We start from the raw sequence: 18,951 nt of genomic DNA, 5'->3' as shown, positions 1-18,951 counted from the left end.
TAGCAGAATAGGATGTGGGCGACTGTCCCATCTCTGACACCGTGCCGATGAGTTGACATGTCAGAATATAGGGTGTGCTCAGCCGTCCTACTATAATTAGTAGCTAGGTAGCACGGAGAACGAGGTCATCATTATTTCCTCTACTATAAATACCAGGTTTTGCATTTATTCCTTCATTCAGATATTAATGAACATTTAACACCCATTTATTGCACACCAATATCACAGCCATCACTTGGCTACATTGGTTTCTTGTTTGAGTACCCTGCTGACTTAAGCATCGGAGTGGCCACGCCGGGGACCCCCTCCGGCGCCCATTCACGTGGTTGTTTTTCTTATTGGCAGATCTTTCAAAGGTCAACGAAGAATCTTCTTCCCAGTCCGCCGTCTTAGCTCATATTTCTTCCCGTATTCTTGATAGCTTACCTGGTAGAGTTACCGACCCGACTCCACTGTTCGACCCGGGTGGCATCACCGGCGACATAGTCTCCCTTAGTGCAGCTTCCCTCATAGCCGCCAGCGAATTGAACGAAAACTCGGTCGCGTACGCATGCTTGGCCATGTTCAAAGATCGTTTCCGCAAGATGGTGGGCGCAAATTGTGGGGTTTGCTTGAGATCTCAGAGCTTGCCAAGAATTGGATGCCTTTTCGTGTGGGATACTCTGCAGAGTTGCTACTCATACATTCTGATATACGAAGGCCATTATTCCTTATCTTGATGGCTTCTCTCTTGATCACATTAAGTACGATGTCTTCCGAGTTGTGTATGTCGTCAGTGGACACTAGCTCTTGGTTATAGATGAAAGAGCTTGAAATTTGTGTAGAATATTTGAATATCAGTGGAAAGATAATTCTGAATATTTTCTTCACTTAATTTGATTCGTTAGTTTCGGTTCTTTTTGTCCAAGTCACTTCTTTTTTTGTCCAGGTAGCTTTTCTTTTTGTCTAACCCACTTCCTTTTTTCTGTGTGAGTTTGGAGAATATCCTCATTCATATGTCCGAGTTCTACATCTATGAATTGAAAGGTCCGAATGATCAACTCTGCAATAAGTTGTTAGAATCAATGGGTCTTCAAATTGTTCATTTGAAAAAATGGAAACCCTTCTTATTGGATGATCATGATACTTCCCGAAAATCGAAATTCTTGATCAATGGAGGAACAATATCACCCTTTTTATTCAATAATATACCAAAGTGCATGATTGACTCATTCCATACCAGAATTAATAACAGAAAATCCTTTGCTAATGCGAATTCCTATGTCAGGCAATTGATGGACCGGATAGTTAAGTTCACTTAAGTTGTCATTTGGAGATCATTGACGTATTCGTATTAATTAGATTAGGTTGCGAATTTGTGGTTTTTTCTATTTTTCGTGAAGAACATACCGTTTTTCCTTCAAATTTCCAGCAACTTTTAGTGTAGTTTTATGTTTTATTTTAGATTCTTTGTGATTGTGTAAATTATAGTAGGAATTTGTCTCTCACGGTGATATCGGTCTTCATTTTAAAATCTTTTAATATTTTAAATTGATTTTCTCATACTAATATCAAATTAATTCAAAGTCATACAAAATTTACTTATAATATTTTAAAAGCCTAGGTGCTAATGAACATGGCTCCACCGCCACTGCTTTGTTAAAAGTAAACATATTAGTTTAGAATATCATAGTAACGATTGAATTTGATTTCAACCTCGTTTTATTGAGGGTGTCCTTTAATTTAATCAACTTTCGATAATGTACATGAGTTGATGTTATTAATGACTTATAGTATATCTAATATCTGACACTAAAATCTCAAGTTTAGAACAAAATATTGAGCTCGAGATTAAATTATAACAAATCTCTCATTCAACTAAAAATAAATTGAATCCTACTAAACTCGTATACATATTAAAAAAACTATGTTACAAAACAAATTATTTATTTATTTTTTAAGTTAAAAATGTGTTTAGAAGTTCCAATATTGTCATTTAGCGATTCCCTGATGGAAATGATTTTTTTTTTCTTTTTTTGCTTCAATATCCTTAATTATATGGTGAGATGTAAAAGGTTACGTCAGCCTATAATTCGAACGAGAATGGGTCTCATGTGAGACCGTCTCACGGATTTTAATCTGTGAAACGGGTCAATCCTACCTATATTACCTTATCCATATTCACAATAAAAATTAATACTTTTAACATAAAAAATAATTTTTTTTCATAGATGACACAAATAAGAAATCCGTCTCACAAATACGATCAGTTAGACAGTCTCTGTTAAGATTGGAACTTGGACCTAACTCAACCCCAAAAGCTAGCTCAAGGGGGGAGGATTGTCCAAGCCAATATATGCCACTCAAAGGTTAATTATCTAACCGATGTGGGACATTTAACACACCCCTCTCACGCCCAGAAATGAATAAACTTATTTGGGTTTGATAGTATTCGTCTTTTCTTACATGGTATCAGAGCCCGGGTTTCACCGTTATGTGTTGGATTGTCTATAATTAGGCCACCCGTTCTGCCCATAATTGGGTCATTTGTAAACTCCACGCTCCAGATGTTCATTCCTGAGCGTGAGAGGGGTGTGTTAATTGTCCCACATCGGTTGGATAAATAACCTTTGAGTGACATATATTGGCTTGGACAATCCTCCCCCCTTGAGCTAGCTTTTGGGGTTGAGTTAGGTCCAAGTTCCAATCTTAACATGGTATACACAAGTTGTTGCCATCAAATGAATATTTGATTAGAAGATTTTTGAATAGCAATCCCCGCAGTCTCTTTTTTCCTTATCTTTTATGATTATATACATAACGTAACGGAAATATTTTTTTAAACTTTTGCCAAAACTTTCGATAGATTCGTAAAAATACCGACAAATTTGAAGGAGCCGTGGAGAAATATACCATGCCATCTCGGTCAAAGCATGTGAATTATACATGCAATAATTAAATTTTTTTTAAAAAAAAAACCTTTTTTAGAAAAAATTCTTTTTGGTGGGAGAATGGATGTTGCAAGATTCAAATTTTGGACCAATATTTCAAGGCTCGAACGTGAAAAAGACTTCAAGAAATCGATCGTTAATTATTTCAAAAACCGTCGCTAAACATGTGTCATTATTATATGTTGTACCGTTTTATTTTAGGTTTATAATAAATTTTTAATTTTAAGTAAATGACACTCATAAAGTTAAATTATTTTACGTATTGAATATATAAAAATAAATTATTATTAATATAAAATAATAATAATTTAAATTTCTTAAAAAATTTGAAATTGAATTTATTTAATGTAAAATAAGAGTAAGATGAATGAGTGGACAGCGGGACCCACAAATAATGAGTGTGAATGTTAAAATGAATGTGGGAGAATAGATGTGTTAATTGTAATGTGTATGTGGCATGTGGACCCCACGATTTTTGATGAGGTGGTGGGTGTTATAACACCCACCAATGCGGATGCTCTAATACAATATCTCAAACGTCTGACAAACAATCAAATAAATGATGTAACTAACATATTGTTACACTCTCGCACTACATAAACTAATCAATCATCGGCAAAAACTTGTGTGAGACGGTCTCACGGTTCGTATTTGTGATACAGATATCTTCTTTGGGTCATCAATTAAAAAGTATTACTTTTTATTGAGAATATCGGTGGGGTTAACCCATCTCACAAATAAAGATTCGTGAAACCGTCTCACAAGAGACATACTCTTAATCATTTAGTGAAGACAGTCAGCTCTAGAGTCAAATCGAACCATGAAAATTACCTGCCGTGTGGAATTTTTATAATGTGACGCTTATTTTCAAATTCCAACACTTAAAATTGAAGATATTTTTTTAGAATCAGTCAAATTTTATACAATTCAAACCACTAAAAAGTTGATAGTCGATTTTTTAAGAGTCATTTTCATGACAATGGGAAGTGGACAAGGGAAAACGATCCATGTGAATGCAGTCCAAAATCCACTTGCTTGAAACCTCTTGGAAAGAATGTTTTGGACTCATATTTCCACCCTTTATTATTTGTACCAACTAATCAACACAATATCCAATTTCTATATTCGGTAGGCCCTTTTTAAAAAATATATAATAATAATAATAATAATAATAATAATAATAATAATAATAATAATAATAATAAATAGGAGCCCTCCATTAAATAATTATTGAAAAGCCTTATAATTGCCGGAAGTATTGTGTAAAAAATGAGATTATAATATACTTTTTGTCATTAATAATTAAAATTATATGATAATTTCGGTTTATCGTACCATCCTTCATCGTCATCCTATCCGATATATCATTTTATTTGTTCACATTCAAGTAGCATACATACGTATAGTTTAGTTTTATATATATTATGTTAGTAAATCTATAATAGGGATTTGTATATATTATACAATGCAATGATTTATATTTTATTAAATTAATCTCTTTATAATATGGTTAAAAAAATTAAATGCCAAAAAATAATATATTTGGAGCGTGGGCTGTTTGGGTTTATCGCAAAGCAGGACAAATTCCCTGGGCAATTCTCGTATGGGGTTACGTGAGCATAGGGGCATAAAGTATAATGCAAATATTAATCATCATCGCATTAAAAGACTCAAACGAGGCTAAATAATGGCTAGAGTCCCAATTATAAATCGAAATTTGGAATTATATATATATATATATATATATATTTTTCCAGAGTGTATCTTTTTTTTCTTATGGTATCTCCAATTATCCTCTCCAACCATTCTCTATTTGTTTCCTCCATTTTAGAGTATGCAACAGTGATCCTCTATTTAGAGTGTTCATATGGACGATTGAAAATGAGTGAGAAATAATTACAAAATAGATAATTTAAAAATTGCAATATAGTCCTTTTGTTGATCGACTGATGGCTTGAAGAAGAAAAAATCCACCCAAACAAGCTTGGTCACGCACCCACACTTAGGTCGACCAAAACAGATTTGGTGGTGCTTTGGTCGACCAACCAAAGCACCATGCTTAGGTCGACCAAGCATGGTATGGTATGCTTTGGTCGACCAAAGAAAGTATTTGGTATTATTTAGAAGATATGGGTTGAAAATGAAATAAATTAAAGAAATAGAGTATTTGATAATATTTAGATGATATGGGTTGAAAATGAAATAAATTAAATAAATAGAGTATTTGGTAATATTTAAAGTATATGAGTTGGAGAAGGTTTTTGAAAATAGATATCATGGATCTCTATTTTGGAAGATAAGAGATAAAAAATAGAATATATAGATTGGAGATGGCCTTAGTATTGTGTGTTTCATTCTTTTATTTCTTGGAGACAAATTCACAACTTTTGGAGCTTTTGTCGAAAATCCATTGAATCACTCCTTTGAATTTTTCGAACAACCATATCTTTAATTTTGGCTGGTCGCTCAACATTAACAATGTAATGCCCGAAAATTAATCGCTGTTAATTGACGGTTATTGATTTATAATTTGAGGTGATTATGAGAGGATTAATCGGGACACGGTTTGAATTCAGCATGAAAAGATGTATGTGCGAGGATGAACTCCCGCGCATATGCGCGACCCAGCCGGGCACATATGCGCGAAATGTCCAGAGAAACTCGCGCATATGCGCGACCTAAATCCGCGCATATGCGCGAGGGTACCTGAGAGTTGGGCAAACTGAACAATGGCCTCGCGCATATGCGCCGAGTAAGGGCGCGCATATGCACGAGGGGCTGTGCGAGCTACGCGCCGAGACGTGTTGCATGTAGGATGAGCCATTTGCCTTAATGCATGTCGAGTGTGTGTGTGTGTGTGTGTGTGTGTCTATATATGTACGTTATAATCTTCGAAGAAAACAAGAGAAAAAGGGAAAAAGAAGCCAACCTTACAATTTTAATTTTAGAATTCGATTTACGAGAAATCCGTCCATCCGAATTAGAATCCGATTTCAGTACTGTGTTCCTATCGACGCAGGCTACAAATGGACGTAAGTTTTACTGAGTTCTATCATCATTTGAAAATATGATATTGTTGGAATTGAATACACTTCATATATGATGTTCTTGGCATGTTAGACATCCTAGAATTGAAGTCAGATTGAGAAACGGATTGATTATGAAATTGTTATGATCTTTCAGAATATATCGATTAATATTGGACAGATTTGGATTATAAATGAATTACAAATTGTATCGGATATGAGTTATGATTTGTAATTGATGTCTATTGATATGGTATTGACGGGGATACTGAGATTGTGCCGTTATGCCGTGATTTGACTTAAATCCATATTAATCAGATTCAGTGTTGAATTGAGAATAGAACATTGATATTATGATTCTCGATATGTCGTTTCGGATTTGCAGAGACAGTCTTGAGTTTAGAACGGTTATTGCTTCAGACCGAGATTACAAACGAAATGTATAAGTCAATGTGGTATTGGGAGATCGACTCAAGTAGGATATACTTGGGTTTCCCTAAATCACATACTTATTGTTATTGTATGCATTGATTTGATTATTATATGATGTTCTATTGATTTGTAGCAAGCATGTATTAGATAAGTATTAGATGAGTAATCTTGTGACAGAAGTGCTTGATAGTGGTGGGATCGCCACGGGTACATTGCACAATGTCACAAGATAGTTTATTGACGATAGTGCCAAAGTCTGTCACCGGATGATTGGCTATCGATGTGGATAGAATGAGAGTTTCTTCTATTACTGGTGATCGATACCATATCGATGTGGATAGAATCGGAGTTTCTTCTATTACTGCTGATCGATATGGAATGCCAACGTCTGGAAACCGGGATCCCTAGACTAGGATTGAGTCTAGTCTGAGTCGTGGAGTCACGAGTATTGTCGACAGTTTTATATTGATTATATTTCAGCTTTTGATATATATTGCTGTTATCTGTCCATGCTTTTATGGTTATCATATGATTGCATGTTTCATTGGTTTATACTGGGATTATATTCTCACCGGAATTATCCGGCTGTTATCTTGTTTGTATGTGTACATGACAACAGGTGGGACATGATCAGGGTCAAGGAGATGAGGAGGGAGCGTGATTAGAGTGGAGACCACGGACTTTGATGTACATAGGGCTTCGACACTTGACATTTAGTTGTTGAACCTTAGTTGTAAATGATTGTATGTTGTACTGGATTTATACTGATATGTATAGGAGTTTGATTCCATTACATTCCGCATTTAAAAAAAATTAGACTCTGTTTATTATAATTGATTAAATTATCCCAATGACGATTATGAACTTGATTAGCGTCCGGGTCCCCACAAACCAAGCTTTATTTCTCATCAGAGTAGTGATTCCCATAATTTTGCACAAACATTATTTGAAATATATATATATATATATATATATATATATATATATATATATATATATATATATATATATATTTTAAGAATTTCCTAGATTTCAATTTAAATAATTCATAATGAATATGATCATCTCAATGGACGATCCGCTTTGGTTAGATGCTTCTAGATCAATAATTTTATTTTAGAAAGCGAACATCCGTTTAATATTATCGTATGTTGTCTCGTATATGTGATTTCCATCCATTTACTCATAGTTATATTCTTTCTAAACCAATCCTCGGAAAGTAATGTTGCTTTGATTATTGTCAATTGTCGGATAAGTGGAAGCGTCGTACCGTGTTTTTTTTTTTTGCGCGCCATTTATCTTCAATATTTGTCCAATGTTTCTTTTTGACGTCTTTACCTCATCATCAGCAACAATATCCATCCCTTTGTTTTTTGGTTTTGGAGGAAAAAAATCATTGTGATTTTGGGTGAACTGAATTTGGTTGAACATAAAGCTCAATATTTAGTCCTCGTTGTATTGATAATTGAAATGAAAAGAATTTGGTGTCTGAGAATTGATATCATCATTTCTCCATGAATTATTTTATATTTAGATTTTAAAAAAAAAACAAAAGAAATGAAATATGAATAATATTTGATTTTTGGAATTAAAGGTAGAAGATATTGTTATTTTTTTTAAGTGTAAATGATGTCAATTTAGAGAAGTATGACTGTATTTTCACAATATGGTCATTGGTGATTTATCATATTATTTTTTTCTATTTTTTTATGCTTTTTAATTTTTATATTCACATTTTAAAATTAAATGTTGGGTAAGATCTGATGCAGAAACTCTTATCACAAAAGTCCTTATATCTCTCGCACACAGACCCTTCCGCGCGCTTCCTCCTCACCCCTTAGAGGCGCGAGTAACCCACGCGACGAGTCACTGAACATAACCTAAGTCTGTAAATATAAAATATGCACTCGATTAATCGAAATTTTAAGAGTCCAAAAAATATTTCATATAAATAATTCAAGCATATAAAACAAAAAATTGAGGGCATTTATTATTTTCTTTAATTTAAAAATTTATATATGAATTAAGAGTATTGAAGACCGACAGTCGCCTTATGAAATTCTGTAGCCTTTTTTCTGGCGAAGTATGGTCGCATATTATGTACTTTGACTAGTTTTTTTTGTACAAATTGACCTCACTAGAAATCCACCCAACAACCCCCCACCCCTATTACTATTAAATATTATAAATATGAAGCAAGTAAAACCAAATGTATTCATTAAAATAATATATAATTCTGTTTCAAAAATTACAAAATCTTCTTCCTCAATATAATTTAAATTTCTTAACATTTTAATTGTATCATGAGTGTTGTACCTTATCATGGATTGTGTGACAGGAATGAGATCTTCCAACCATTGAAGACTATATAATAATAATAAGAGTGGGTCTCATGTGAGACCGTATCCCGGATCCTAATCTGTCAGACGGATCAATCCTATCCATATTCACAATAAAAAGTAATACTTTTAGCATAAAAAATAATACTTATTTCATGGATAACCCAAATAAAAGATTCGTCTCACAAATACGACCCGTAAGACCATATTAAACAAGTTTTTTGTCAAATAATAAAGCATATATTTAAGTGAAACGGTCTCACGGATCGTATTTTGTAAGACGAATATCTTATTTGGATCATCCATGAAAATATTATTTTTTATTGTGAATATCGGTAGGGTTGATCCGTCTCACAGATAAAGATTCGTGAGACGTCTCACAAGAAACCTACTCTAATAATAATAATAATAATTATGAAAATATTTTAAATTATAATATTATATTATATATTCCCTAAAGTAGGATTGATACGAATATACAATCAAGTAGGACCACTTAATTCAAAGAGACCACAATGAATTGAAGATCGGATTTGAACTCATTAATTGTATGTCAAAATTATATTATTACGAAAATCTTATTTCTGTTTCCACGAATGCGACGTTGTTCCACTAAATATATATTAATTTGTAAGGAAACAAACAAAAATCAATTTAAAAGGTTTTTTAATTCAACTCCAAGAGTGATTGATGGCGGATAATGAATAGGCAGGCATATGTTACATTTCACTATTCATTTAATCTTTATATTTCAATATTCACAATAATTTCTACCCTGTGTTAGTGTAGATCAATTTAATAAGACGAGTTTTCGACTCGATCTATAAAAAAATATTATTTTTATATAACAAAATATTACTTTTTCGTTTTAGATATAGATCAAGTCGAGCTGTCTCATGCACAAAATAATGTAGGTATTTGAATAAATATTTTTTTATTATGTTTATGTATTGTCTGTGGACATGCTAATAAATCCAATAATTATGATGCGTAGTATAATTTATATATTCCCTTGAAGTTAAGAATAGGTTTCTTGTGAATATTTATCAGACGGGTCAATTCTGTCGATATTCACAATCAAGAGTAGTACTCTTAGGCACCGTTTGGTTCGTGTGATAGGATAATATATAATAATAGTGATTATAAAATAAAAAGTAAGGATACACAATACATCATGATAAATTATATGATGTTTGATTATTTTTGTTAATTATTTACTAAAATGCCCTCATCATATATTAGTTAGTAATATATTCTTAAAATGATTGAATAAATAAATAAAATATCTAGAATTAATTGATTTAAAAAATTATAAATAAAATTTAAATATTATATTAATTATTAAATTTTCATTAATTCCAATTTTCGAAAAAAAAAACTAAAAAACCGATTAATATTATAAAAAATAATTAAATTTTGATAATAATATAAATATACATTTATTGTGATAATTAAAATATTAATACAAATTCGAATAATAAAAATGATTAATAAAAATTATAATATTATAATTAAAAATAATATAATAATTAAAAAGATGATCAATAATAATTAAATTATTTATACTATTAGTCAAATTAAAAATTATATTTAAATATTATTAAATTTTTTGAATCTATAATTATTTTAAACTTTAGAATATTAAAAAAAAATTTAAATTAATCAAATATAATCCCTTCTCCCCCAAAAGATTATATAATCACCCACATGAGTATAATAATGCATATAGTGCGGGCCGGGTGCGGGCTGAACGGGCCTATCACAATCTTAATCATGCACACCAAACACATGATAAGTGAAGGATTAACAATCAATCCCCCCTTATCATGCACACCAAACAATGCCTTAGTATAAAAAGTAATATTTTTTCATTGATGATCCAAATAAAAGATACGTCTCACAAAATACGACTCGTAAAATCATTTCACACAAATTTTTGTTTAAAGTTAATATACCATTTTAAAAACATATATAAATACACAAATGCTCTGATTGCTCCGGTAAGTGCTCCGGGTTGGTTTATTTTAATTTTATTTATTATTAAAAAAGCCGTGTCCAGAAATTAAATTAAATTAAATTAAATAATGAAAATCTCTGTAAGATCTCCACCGTTGATTTAGCAACTTTTCGTTGATAGTGTTATTTCTCTTCCCTCTCTCAACTTTTGTCATCAGAGCTTTGGCTTCATCTTAAGCCTCTCTCTGGACTCGCTGTGTTGCAGTGAGAGAGAGATATTTCGAAATACAGACAAGGATCCTATGGAGTACGAAAGGATAAACAAAGCTCAGGTATACTTTTACCTCTTGTGCAACTTCTAAATTGACCATACGTAGCTTGTTTATCTTGCTTTCATTTGTCTTTACCCCTTTGCCCAGAATTTTTGTTTTTATTCATTATGGCGTTCACGTGAATTGATTTTTTTTTTAAATTCTGATTTTATCTGGTTTCTGTGGAGCATTGGGTTTTTCATGTTTAATTTTCTGAAAAAAATGAGATTCGAAAGATTTCTGAGATGGGATTTACGTAATGCACCAATTTTTGGGAGATTTTCTTTGGTGGGATTTGGCAGATGCTCTGTGTGTTGCAAAAAATCTGCTGAATGTTTTGGTATTTTGCTTAATGCAGACTGGTATGATTTCTCCAAGTAAGTTGAGGATGAAGCTTATAGGTTCGCACAATAAGAAGAAAACGGACGGATCAAACTGTAATTCTTCGAGAACATCTCCTTCTAAGCTCGAGGATACAGAATTTGTCAAGAACAGTTTGTTGGCACCGGATAATGATGATTTTGGGGAAGAAGGTTTGAATTTTCATTCTTTTTTTTATTTTTTTGCTTCAATTCAAATTCTTAGGGGACCAGCCCTAGCTTAGAGTGAAGGCTTATTTTTTCAGATGTTGGTATTGGATCCGAAGTAATCTGCTTTTGGGTTCTGTGATAATTACGCCTTTATGTGGTGAATCTATAATAATTAATAGTTGGCTTTAATTCCTAAAAATTATGAGCACTTATTGTTGACCAAAGCAAATATTTGAATCGATTTGCAAACTCTACTTTTAAATTCATGTGTGCTGATTTTTGGACTGTGTCCATCTTTTTTCAGCTTCCTCTATAGGAGTTCCGCCAATTAAATTCGATAACTCGAAGCAAGAAGATGGAAATTTGTTGCATTTAAAGGATCCTGGGCTAAGGGATGCTGGAATTCAATTGGTTTCTAAGGTTGATGCCAGTAATTCGAATTCGGTGTATCCGATTCGAAATTACGAAGAAGAAAATCTTGATTACGACAGTACATCAAGCTTCGAGTTCCATAAAGGGGAGAGATCTCTGCACCAGTCGGTCACAAGATCCTTGTCAAGACCTATGTCGTCTAAGTGGAATGATGCGGAGAAGTGGATTATGAATAGGCAAAACGTGCAATCCAATGTAGCTAAAAAGACCAATCAACAAGTTCTAGTGAACCGGCCCATAGGTCCTAATTTGGTCAGAGTTGCACCAGAGTCTACTGCTGGTTTTGATAATAAGCCATCTGCGAAACGGGTTGATTTCCGTGAAAGTGAGGATTTGATCGAAGTGGGTGATGTGGAATTGCCCTGTCCGAAGAGCGTGACAGAAGAAAAGACAGGTGATGTATGCATTCACGAATCATTTTTATAAGTTCTTTAGCTGGGATACCAAGGGAAAAAATGAACTTCAAATTCTTGCTGTTGTGTTACACTTTGGATTGGACAGATTGATTGAAGCTCCGGTATATGATGCTGTTTTTCCACTGTTCTTGGATAAATATAAAACCTTTTACTGTGTATCATCTGTATCTTCATAGTGGATTGATAAAATTGAAATGCATCGGTACAATTGAAAATGGTATTCTGGACTTCAAGAAATGGCTCTCATTAACTTGGCAAATTTTCAGGTGTTTCAGGCATAAGATCGGTGTCAATGAGAGATACAGGAACAGAAATGACGCCTATTCCAAGTCAAGATCCGTCAAGAAGTGCCACTCCTGTCAGTTCAACGACCCCAATTCGCAGTCCAACTTCTTCTATACCATCTACTCCTCGAAATCGAGAGCCTGCAGCAACACAAACAGAAAATCCCACCGATAGTGCACCACAAAATTCAGATGAATATGGGGAAAACGATTTGTCCGAACAAGAAATGAAGCTCAAAGCAAGAAGGGACATTGTAGCCCTTGGGGTCCAGCTTGGTAAGATGAATATTGCTGCTTGGGCAAGAGATGGTGAGAATGAAAAGAATATATCTGGAAACAACACTAGCGGTAGTAGTGAAGTTGAACAGATTGGGTATGCGAAACGAGCTGCTGCATGGGAGGAAGCTGAGAAATCTAAACATGCTGCAAGGTTTGATCTAAAATTATATTCTGATTGTTTTGGATTTGGACTATGTCATAAAATTGCAAGTTTTGATTGAATGAATCACACTGTCAGGTTTAGACGAGAAGAAATAAGAATCCAAGCATGGGAGAGCCAACAGAAAGCAAAGCTTGACGCAGAAATGAGGAAGATTGAGGTAGAATTATCAGCACTTGTAAAAACGAACTTGAAAAGAAGCATGGGTTATAAACATGATTAAAATTTGACTTTCAGGCCCAAATTGAGCAAATGAAAGCAGAAGCTCAGGCGAAGATGGTAAAGAAGATATCGTTGGCGAGACAAAAGTCAGAGGAAAAACGGGCTGTTGCCGAATGTAGAAAGAATCAGCTAGCAGAAAAAACTACTGCACAAGCTGAGTACATTCGCCAGACTGGTCGAATCCCCTCAAATCTTTCTATATGCTGTGGTTGGTTGTGATTGAACCAAAAATATATATCTAGGTGATACACAACCCATTGTTCGGGAGACCAAAATTCTCAGCATGATGTGCATATGTGAGCTCCATTGGCACAGTTTTTCTCTGGTAAGCCATGCCAATGGAGGATTGTTATCCTGTATTGGGAGCTGTCTTTGTATCTATTGACCATCTGAAAGTTCGCGTGTTTGGAGATGTAATTGTAATCATGCTTTTTTTCTTGCCTCCATTTAAACCTTGAATGCAAGAATTATAGTTTGATCTCACAAATTTTTACAATTATTGTATGATTTCCACTAACATATAGTAAATTCAAATTGTGGTATGACTTTTTATTAATTCTTACAATTATAATATTATTCAAATTTAAATATAAATCAAATTAATTATAAAAAAATTATACAAACACACGACACGAGCGACAGTAGTTGGTATATATGATTGTGGAAAGATTATCAACAAAAAAAAAAAAAATCAAGCCATTGTAATATAGAGTATAGTGAAGACTCGCTGAAAAGATTGTCGATAGAAAACAAAAAAAAATCCTGCCATTGTGATAACTGCCATCTTTTATAATTTCTTGAAATATCTTTTCTTATTACAACCATAAATTTTATCAAAAAATATTTAAAAATAATTACTTTTTTTAAATATATATATCGTGACACACGTGGTATGCGTGGTCAGTAAAAAAATAAGAATAATCCTTCGACAATAATACGCTAATAAGGGCTTCTCCAACCCTGTGTTATCATAGCGTGAAACACTATAATAGCGCAGGATTTCCCCTCCAACGAGACTGCACCATTTCTCCAAAATGGCGCAGCCTCCCTCCTCTGCGCCAAATTTGGCTAATTTGGCGCATGCCAAATTTGGCGCAGAGGAGAAAATTTGGGCCTTTTTTTATTTTTTTTAATTTTTTTAATGTTTTTTAATTAATATAAATATGTATTAAATATTTTTAATAATATTATTATATAATTGATGAGTAAAATTAAATCATGTCGATATAAAATATAATTCATAATAAAAATTAAAACACAAAAAATTTAATTATAATTATATTAGAAAATTTATAAAAATATTTCTAGTTTTTTTTATTTTTGACATTTTTAACTCTCATAAATATATAATTGATAAAATATCAGAAAAACTAAAAGCAAAATTTTGAAATTAAAATTACAATGCTCAATTGAAATATAAATACAAAGATAATACATAATTGGAATACAAATTCGAAGATAATATATAATTGAAAATTATAAAGATAACAATGCGAATAAAAACATAAAAATGACAAACAAGGTAGATGATCAATAATCTCCTAAATTAGACCTTGATCCTCCAAAATCACCAAAATATTTCCCAAATATGTCATTTTCGTGTTGTCCATGTTCTTCATTTCTTTTTTTCAAAATTTTGGCTCGTTCCTTTCGAACAATTTCGCGCATTTCAGGATCACCTATCGTGCTTAAATCCATGTACAAAACTTTATTCTCCTCTTGAAGGGTTGCTAATGCTATTTGTTGTTGTCTAGTTTCAATTTTTTTTTGTTGATTTGCTAATTTGAGCCACTCATTTTGCAATGCTAGAAGTTTCATCTCATAACTTTGTTGAAGTTCAATGGATCCTTTTTGTAATACATTTATAAGATCGCGATGCCTTTCTTTCATTGTAGATATCAATTCCAACACATTGTCGTCCTTTTTTTTCTTTAGTTTAACACCAAGAGGTTGATGGGATGAAGTGCCGCCTGCATTTTCATCATTACTTAAATTAATTGAAAACGGAGGTAGAAATGGTTGTCGATGAGAATATCAGATTTTAAGAATTTCTTGCTCGATATAAAATGATAAAAGACAAAGATGCTCACTATGCACTACGAAATGCTTTAATTGATTATTTGTGGGAAGAATATAGTTGTTAAGATGTTTGAATTTGGATTCGTATTAAGTTCTAAAAATAAATTATATGTATTAAAATTATGTCAATTTTAATAATGAAGCATTTGTATTAATTCTTATTATAATTATTAGAGTTAATATATATAAGAATCAAATAAATAAATTTAACTATTAATAAAAATAAAATTATAATTATAATACTAATATTAACATTAATTATAATTATATTGTTAAATTTATAAATAAATAGTAAACAAAAAAATATTCTAGGAATATATTTTTTAGTGTAAGATTTGAAGTAAATGGGTTGGAGATGAATGTTATATTTGATGCAGAAACTGCACTATTTTGGTGCAATTTCTGCACCAAAATAGATTTATGGGTTAAAGATGACCTAAGAACTCAACCTTCTAGATCACACTTTCACGTTCGATCAAATAACTAAAGAAAATCAATTTAAATAAACCAAGTTAAATAAATAAACTGATTCAAATAATTATTTTAACTTAATAACAGAAGGCTAGCTATTCATGCATTTTTTAAACAAACTCCTCCGAGTTGAACGACACTTTCTGTCGATGAAACCTCAGCAAGAAACTCCTCCTATGCCAAGGAACGGAAATCGACCAAATTTTCCGGCAACTTAGGTCCATATTCGCTTCATTTGTACACCAGAAAAGGCAACATAGGCCATAGCCATTGCGAAGAAGGAAGTGCATATCACCCACACTTAGAAATTAAATACGAAAGATAACCAGAGGCTAATTAGTCATCAGAATCTCAAGTCAACTGTAAATTTTTTTAGTGGGGATGCAGCTCATATTCGCCTTCCGCTGGGTCTGTATACTTTTTAAAATGCTCCAATTGTGTGTCATTTTCTCGTCCTCGGCATCCTCTCCTGCTTCAGCCTGTCCATGTAACTCGATCGTGAAAAGATTTCACAAACTTTCCATGGTCTCACCAAAAACAACTTAAATATTTCATAGCACACGTCATTTTCGCCTATATCAACAGCTCGTGCCATTTCTTCATCCATATCTGTCATCTGCTAGAGAACATGGAACAACTAAAAGAATAAAATGATTCAAATCTGCACTTATCTAGGACTTGTAGTTCAAATAAAACTACACTTTTTAAATACACCGTGGATATATAATATAAATACAGTATGTTACCTCAACTTCTTCTGTTTTCTCTCCTGCCACGATTTTCTCCAACTCCTATTGCCATGCTGAAAGAAGTTTTGCACAAGTGCTCAGAAACGTATGCTTCACTTTCTTGGTTGATCTTAGATAGTTCGTTTTTGTTGAAACATCTAACTCGAACAATTTCAAGTTTTCGACAGTAACGGTCGTTCTTTTTTTAGGTTTTGACTAGTGGCTGTTGGTTGTAGTCGTTTTGGAATGGAGGAGCTTCAATCAATTTCAGGTTGGTCTTGTTTTAATTTCTCCATCACTAAGGATTGCTGAGACTTCCTTCAGAAGCCTTCGACTAATTTATCTTAGCTCATTATATTTTGCGACCCCCTACTTGTCCTTGCAGGGGCGGATTTAGTGTAGGGCGAACGGGGGTTACGGCCCTCCCAAAAAATTTAAAAAAAAATTTTAGTATATATTAAATTTTTTTAAACTAAATATATAAATGGATATATATATAAATGGCCACCCCAAAATGAATGATACGTCCATGTATCTCAGTGGCTAAAGCCACTTATAATGTTTCATCCGCCGGACTTCGAAACCATTTTTCTGGCTTAGCGACGGTTGTGACGAAAACCGTCGCAAAATTTGCGACGGTTTCTTAAAACCGTTGCCATATAGCGACGGTTGTTGAAAAACCGTCGCAACTTTCGCGACAGTTTCTTATAACCGTCGCCATATGGCGACGGATTTTGAGAAAACCATCGCAAAATAAACTTAGCGGCCCCCCCTGTCCCTAAATCCTAGATCCGCCCCTGGCCGTTCTTGCATCATCCCTATCTTTCATAGTAGTAGTTCTCAGCAATTGGATACTAATTCTTATTATGTATGTATGTATGTACAGTACTAGGCTGGCGTAAAATTTGACAAGTTCTTGGAAAAACAAGGTTTTTTGTTGGAATGCATGCATGTATGCAGTATGTTATCCCTCTTCAAAATTTTATAACCAAATCCCATTAATATATTTTATCCCAAAATAAGTGTCGATAACAGTAATGGGTCTGTAGTTCGAAAGAAAGCTGGCGCATCAAAATTTGATGAAGAAAAAGTGATAATTGATTGCTGATTGGTATCCCCGACCCCAAGCAAGGGGGCGCAGATGATAGAACTAGTCTGCGCTACCTAGCCATTAGGCACAAGTTACCATGCACTTTGAAAGACTGATGAAACGTCTTTGTCTCCATATTATTTCCATTGGAAATTATTGAAATTTTACTAAAATCTTGTCTTATATATATATATATATTTCTTCATAATACTCGTATTAGATCAAATGGAAACGATGATCCACTCGTTTCCAGAATCTGCAAGCGAGGGATTGCGGATCATTGCGTCTTGGAACCAACGCAAAAAGCCACAGCAGTCACCATCATGTTACATTGATGAAATATACAACATGGTGGCTGCTCGAATATTTCAGGATTTCAAGAATCTCCACAAGTACGACTTCTTTTATGCAAGAAAGCACCACTCGTTGTCACGGACAAGACTTCGTGTTCTTATTTCGACTCAATTTAAAATAAGGTGTGTTAAGAATAATCATGTCATCTATATTTTATCGATTTATCATTCTCGTATTATGTATCACAAGTAAGACGGAAAAATTTAAATGTATTAGGACATACTTATTCAAAATTCATCAATTTATTATTCTCGTATTACGTATTATGCTAAAAAGTTGGGTTTTTTTTTTTTTTTTTGGCATGGCCTTCCCACTTGAAATGAAAAGCTTCGAAATTTTCTGGCTAATTTTTCTAAATATAAAATCTACCGTATCAAATTCATCGAGTTCTTGTACCACCAAAGTTCTTATATTGGTTTGACCTAATATTAATATGCATTAAGCTTGAGTAAGTTTCTTATGAGACGATCTCACGATTTTTTATCTGTGAAACGGGTCAACCCTACCGATATGCACAATAAATGACCCAAATAAGATATTCGTCTCACAAAATACGACTCATGAGACCGTCTCACATAAGTTTTTGTCCACTTTCCTTTCATTACTTATAAACTGCTCTGGTCGAAGAACAAATAGACACCAAAAGCTGCCCATACAGAGAAGACAGATCCCACGAAATCTTCTTGCTAAGATTATCATATGAAATAACAATATCTTCATGTGAGCTCATCAATTTATTTATTAATCTATACGTTTTTCTAGATTCTTTGACACTCTTTAAGCCTAGGGGATTAAATTAGAAATGATGTTAAATAATCAAATAGTTGTGCTTGTGCAGAGACTGTAATTGTTTTTACTAGCATTTGAGAACTTTATCCCGTGGATTTTTTTTTATTACTACACATGTATTGT

General features: G+C 33.1%; 1 protein-coding gene across 3 annotated transcripts; it reads left to right on the top strand.

Moving 5' to 3' along the window:
- The first annotated feature begins 10,865 nt into the window (after positions 1-10,865).
- LOC140838681 (uncharacterized) lies at positions 10,866-13,729 on the top strand. Of its 3 annotated transcripts, none has more exons than XM_073205160.1 (6): positions 10,866-11,015; positions 11,353-11,527; positions 11,841-12,350; positions 12,639-13,086; positions 13,174-13,255; positions 13,333-13,729. In XM_073205160.1, the coding sequence occupies exons 1-6, from the start codon at positions 10,986-10,988 to the stop codon at positions 13,534-13,536; spliced, it is 1,449 nt and encodes a 482-aa protein (XP_073061261.1). In that variant the 5' UTR covers positions 10,866-10,985; the 3' UTR covers positions 13,537-13,729. The 3 variants fall into 3 exon arrangements, with proteins under 3 accessions (XP_073061261.1, XP_073061260.1, XP_073061259.1); XM_073205159.1 differs by having other exon boundaries at positions 11,829-12,350; positions 12,648-13,086; XM_073205158.1 differs by having other exon boundaries at positions 10,867-11,015; positions 11,829-12,350.
- The last annotated feature ends 5,222 nt before the right edge of the window (positions 13,730-18,951 follow it).

Source organism: Primulina eburnea, chromosome 8, assembly GCF_022965805.1.
Source record: "Primulina eburnea isolate SZY01 chromosome 8, ASM2296580v1, whole genome shotgun sequence".
NCBI classification, from domain to species: domain Eukaryota; kingdom Viridiplantae; phylum Streptophyta; class Magnoliopsida; order Lamiales; family Gesneriaceae; genus Primulina; species Primulina eburnea.
This window is presented reverse-complemented; position numbering and strand designations above follow the sequence as displayed.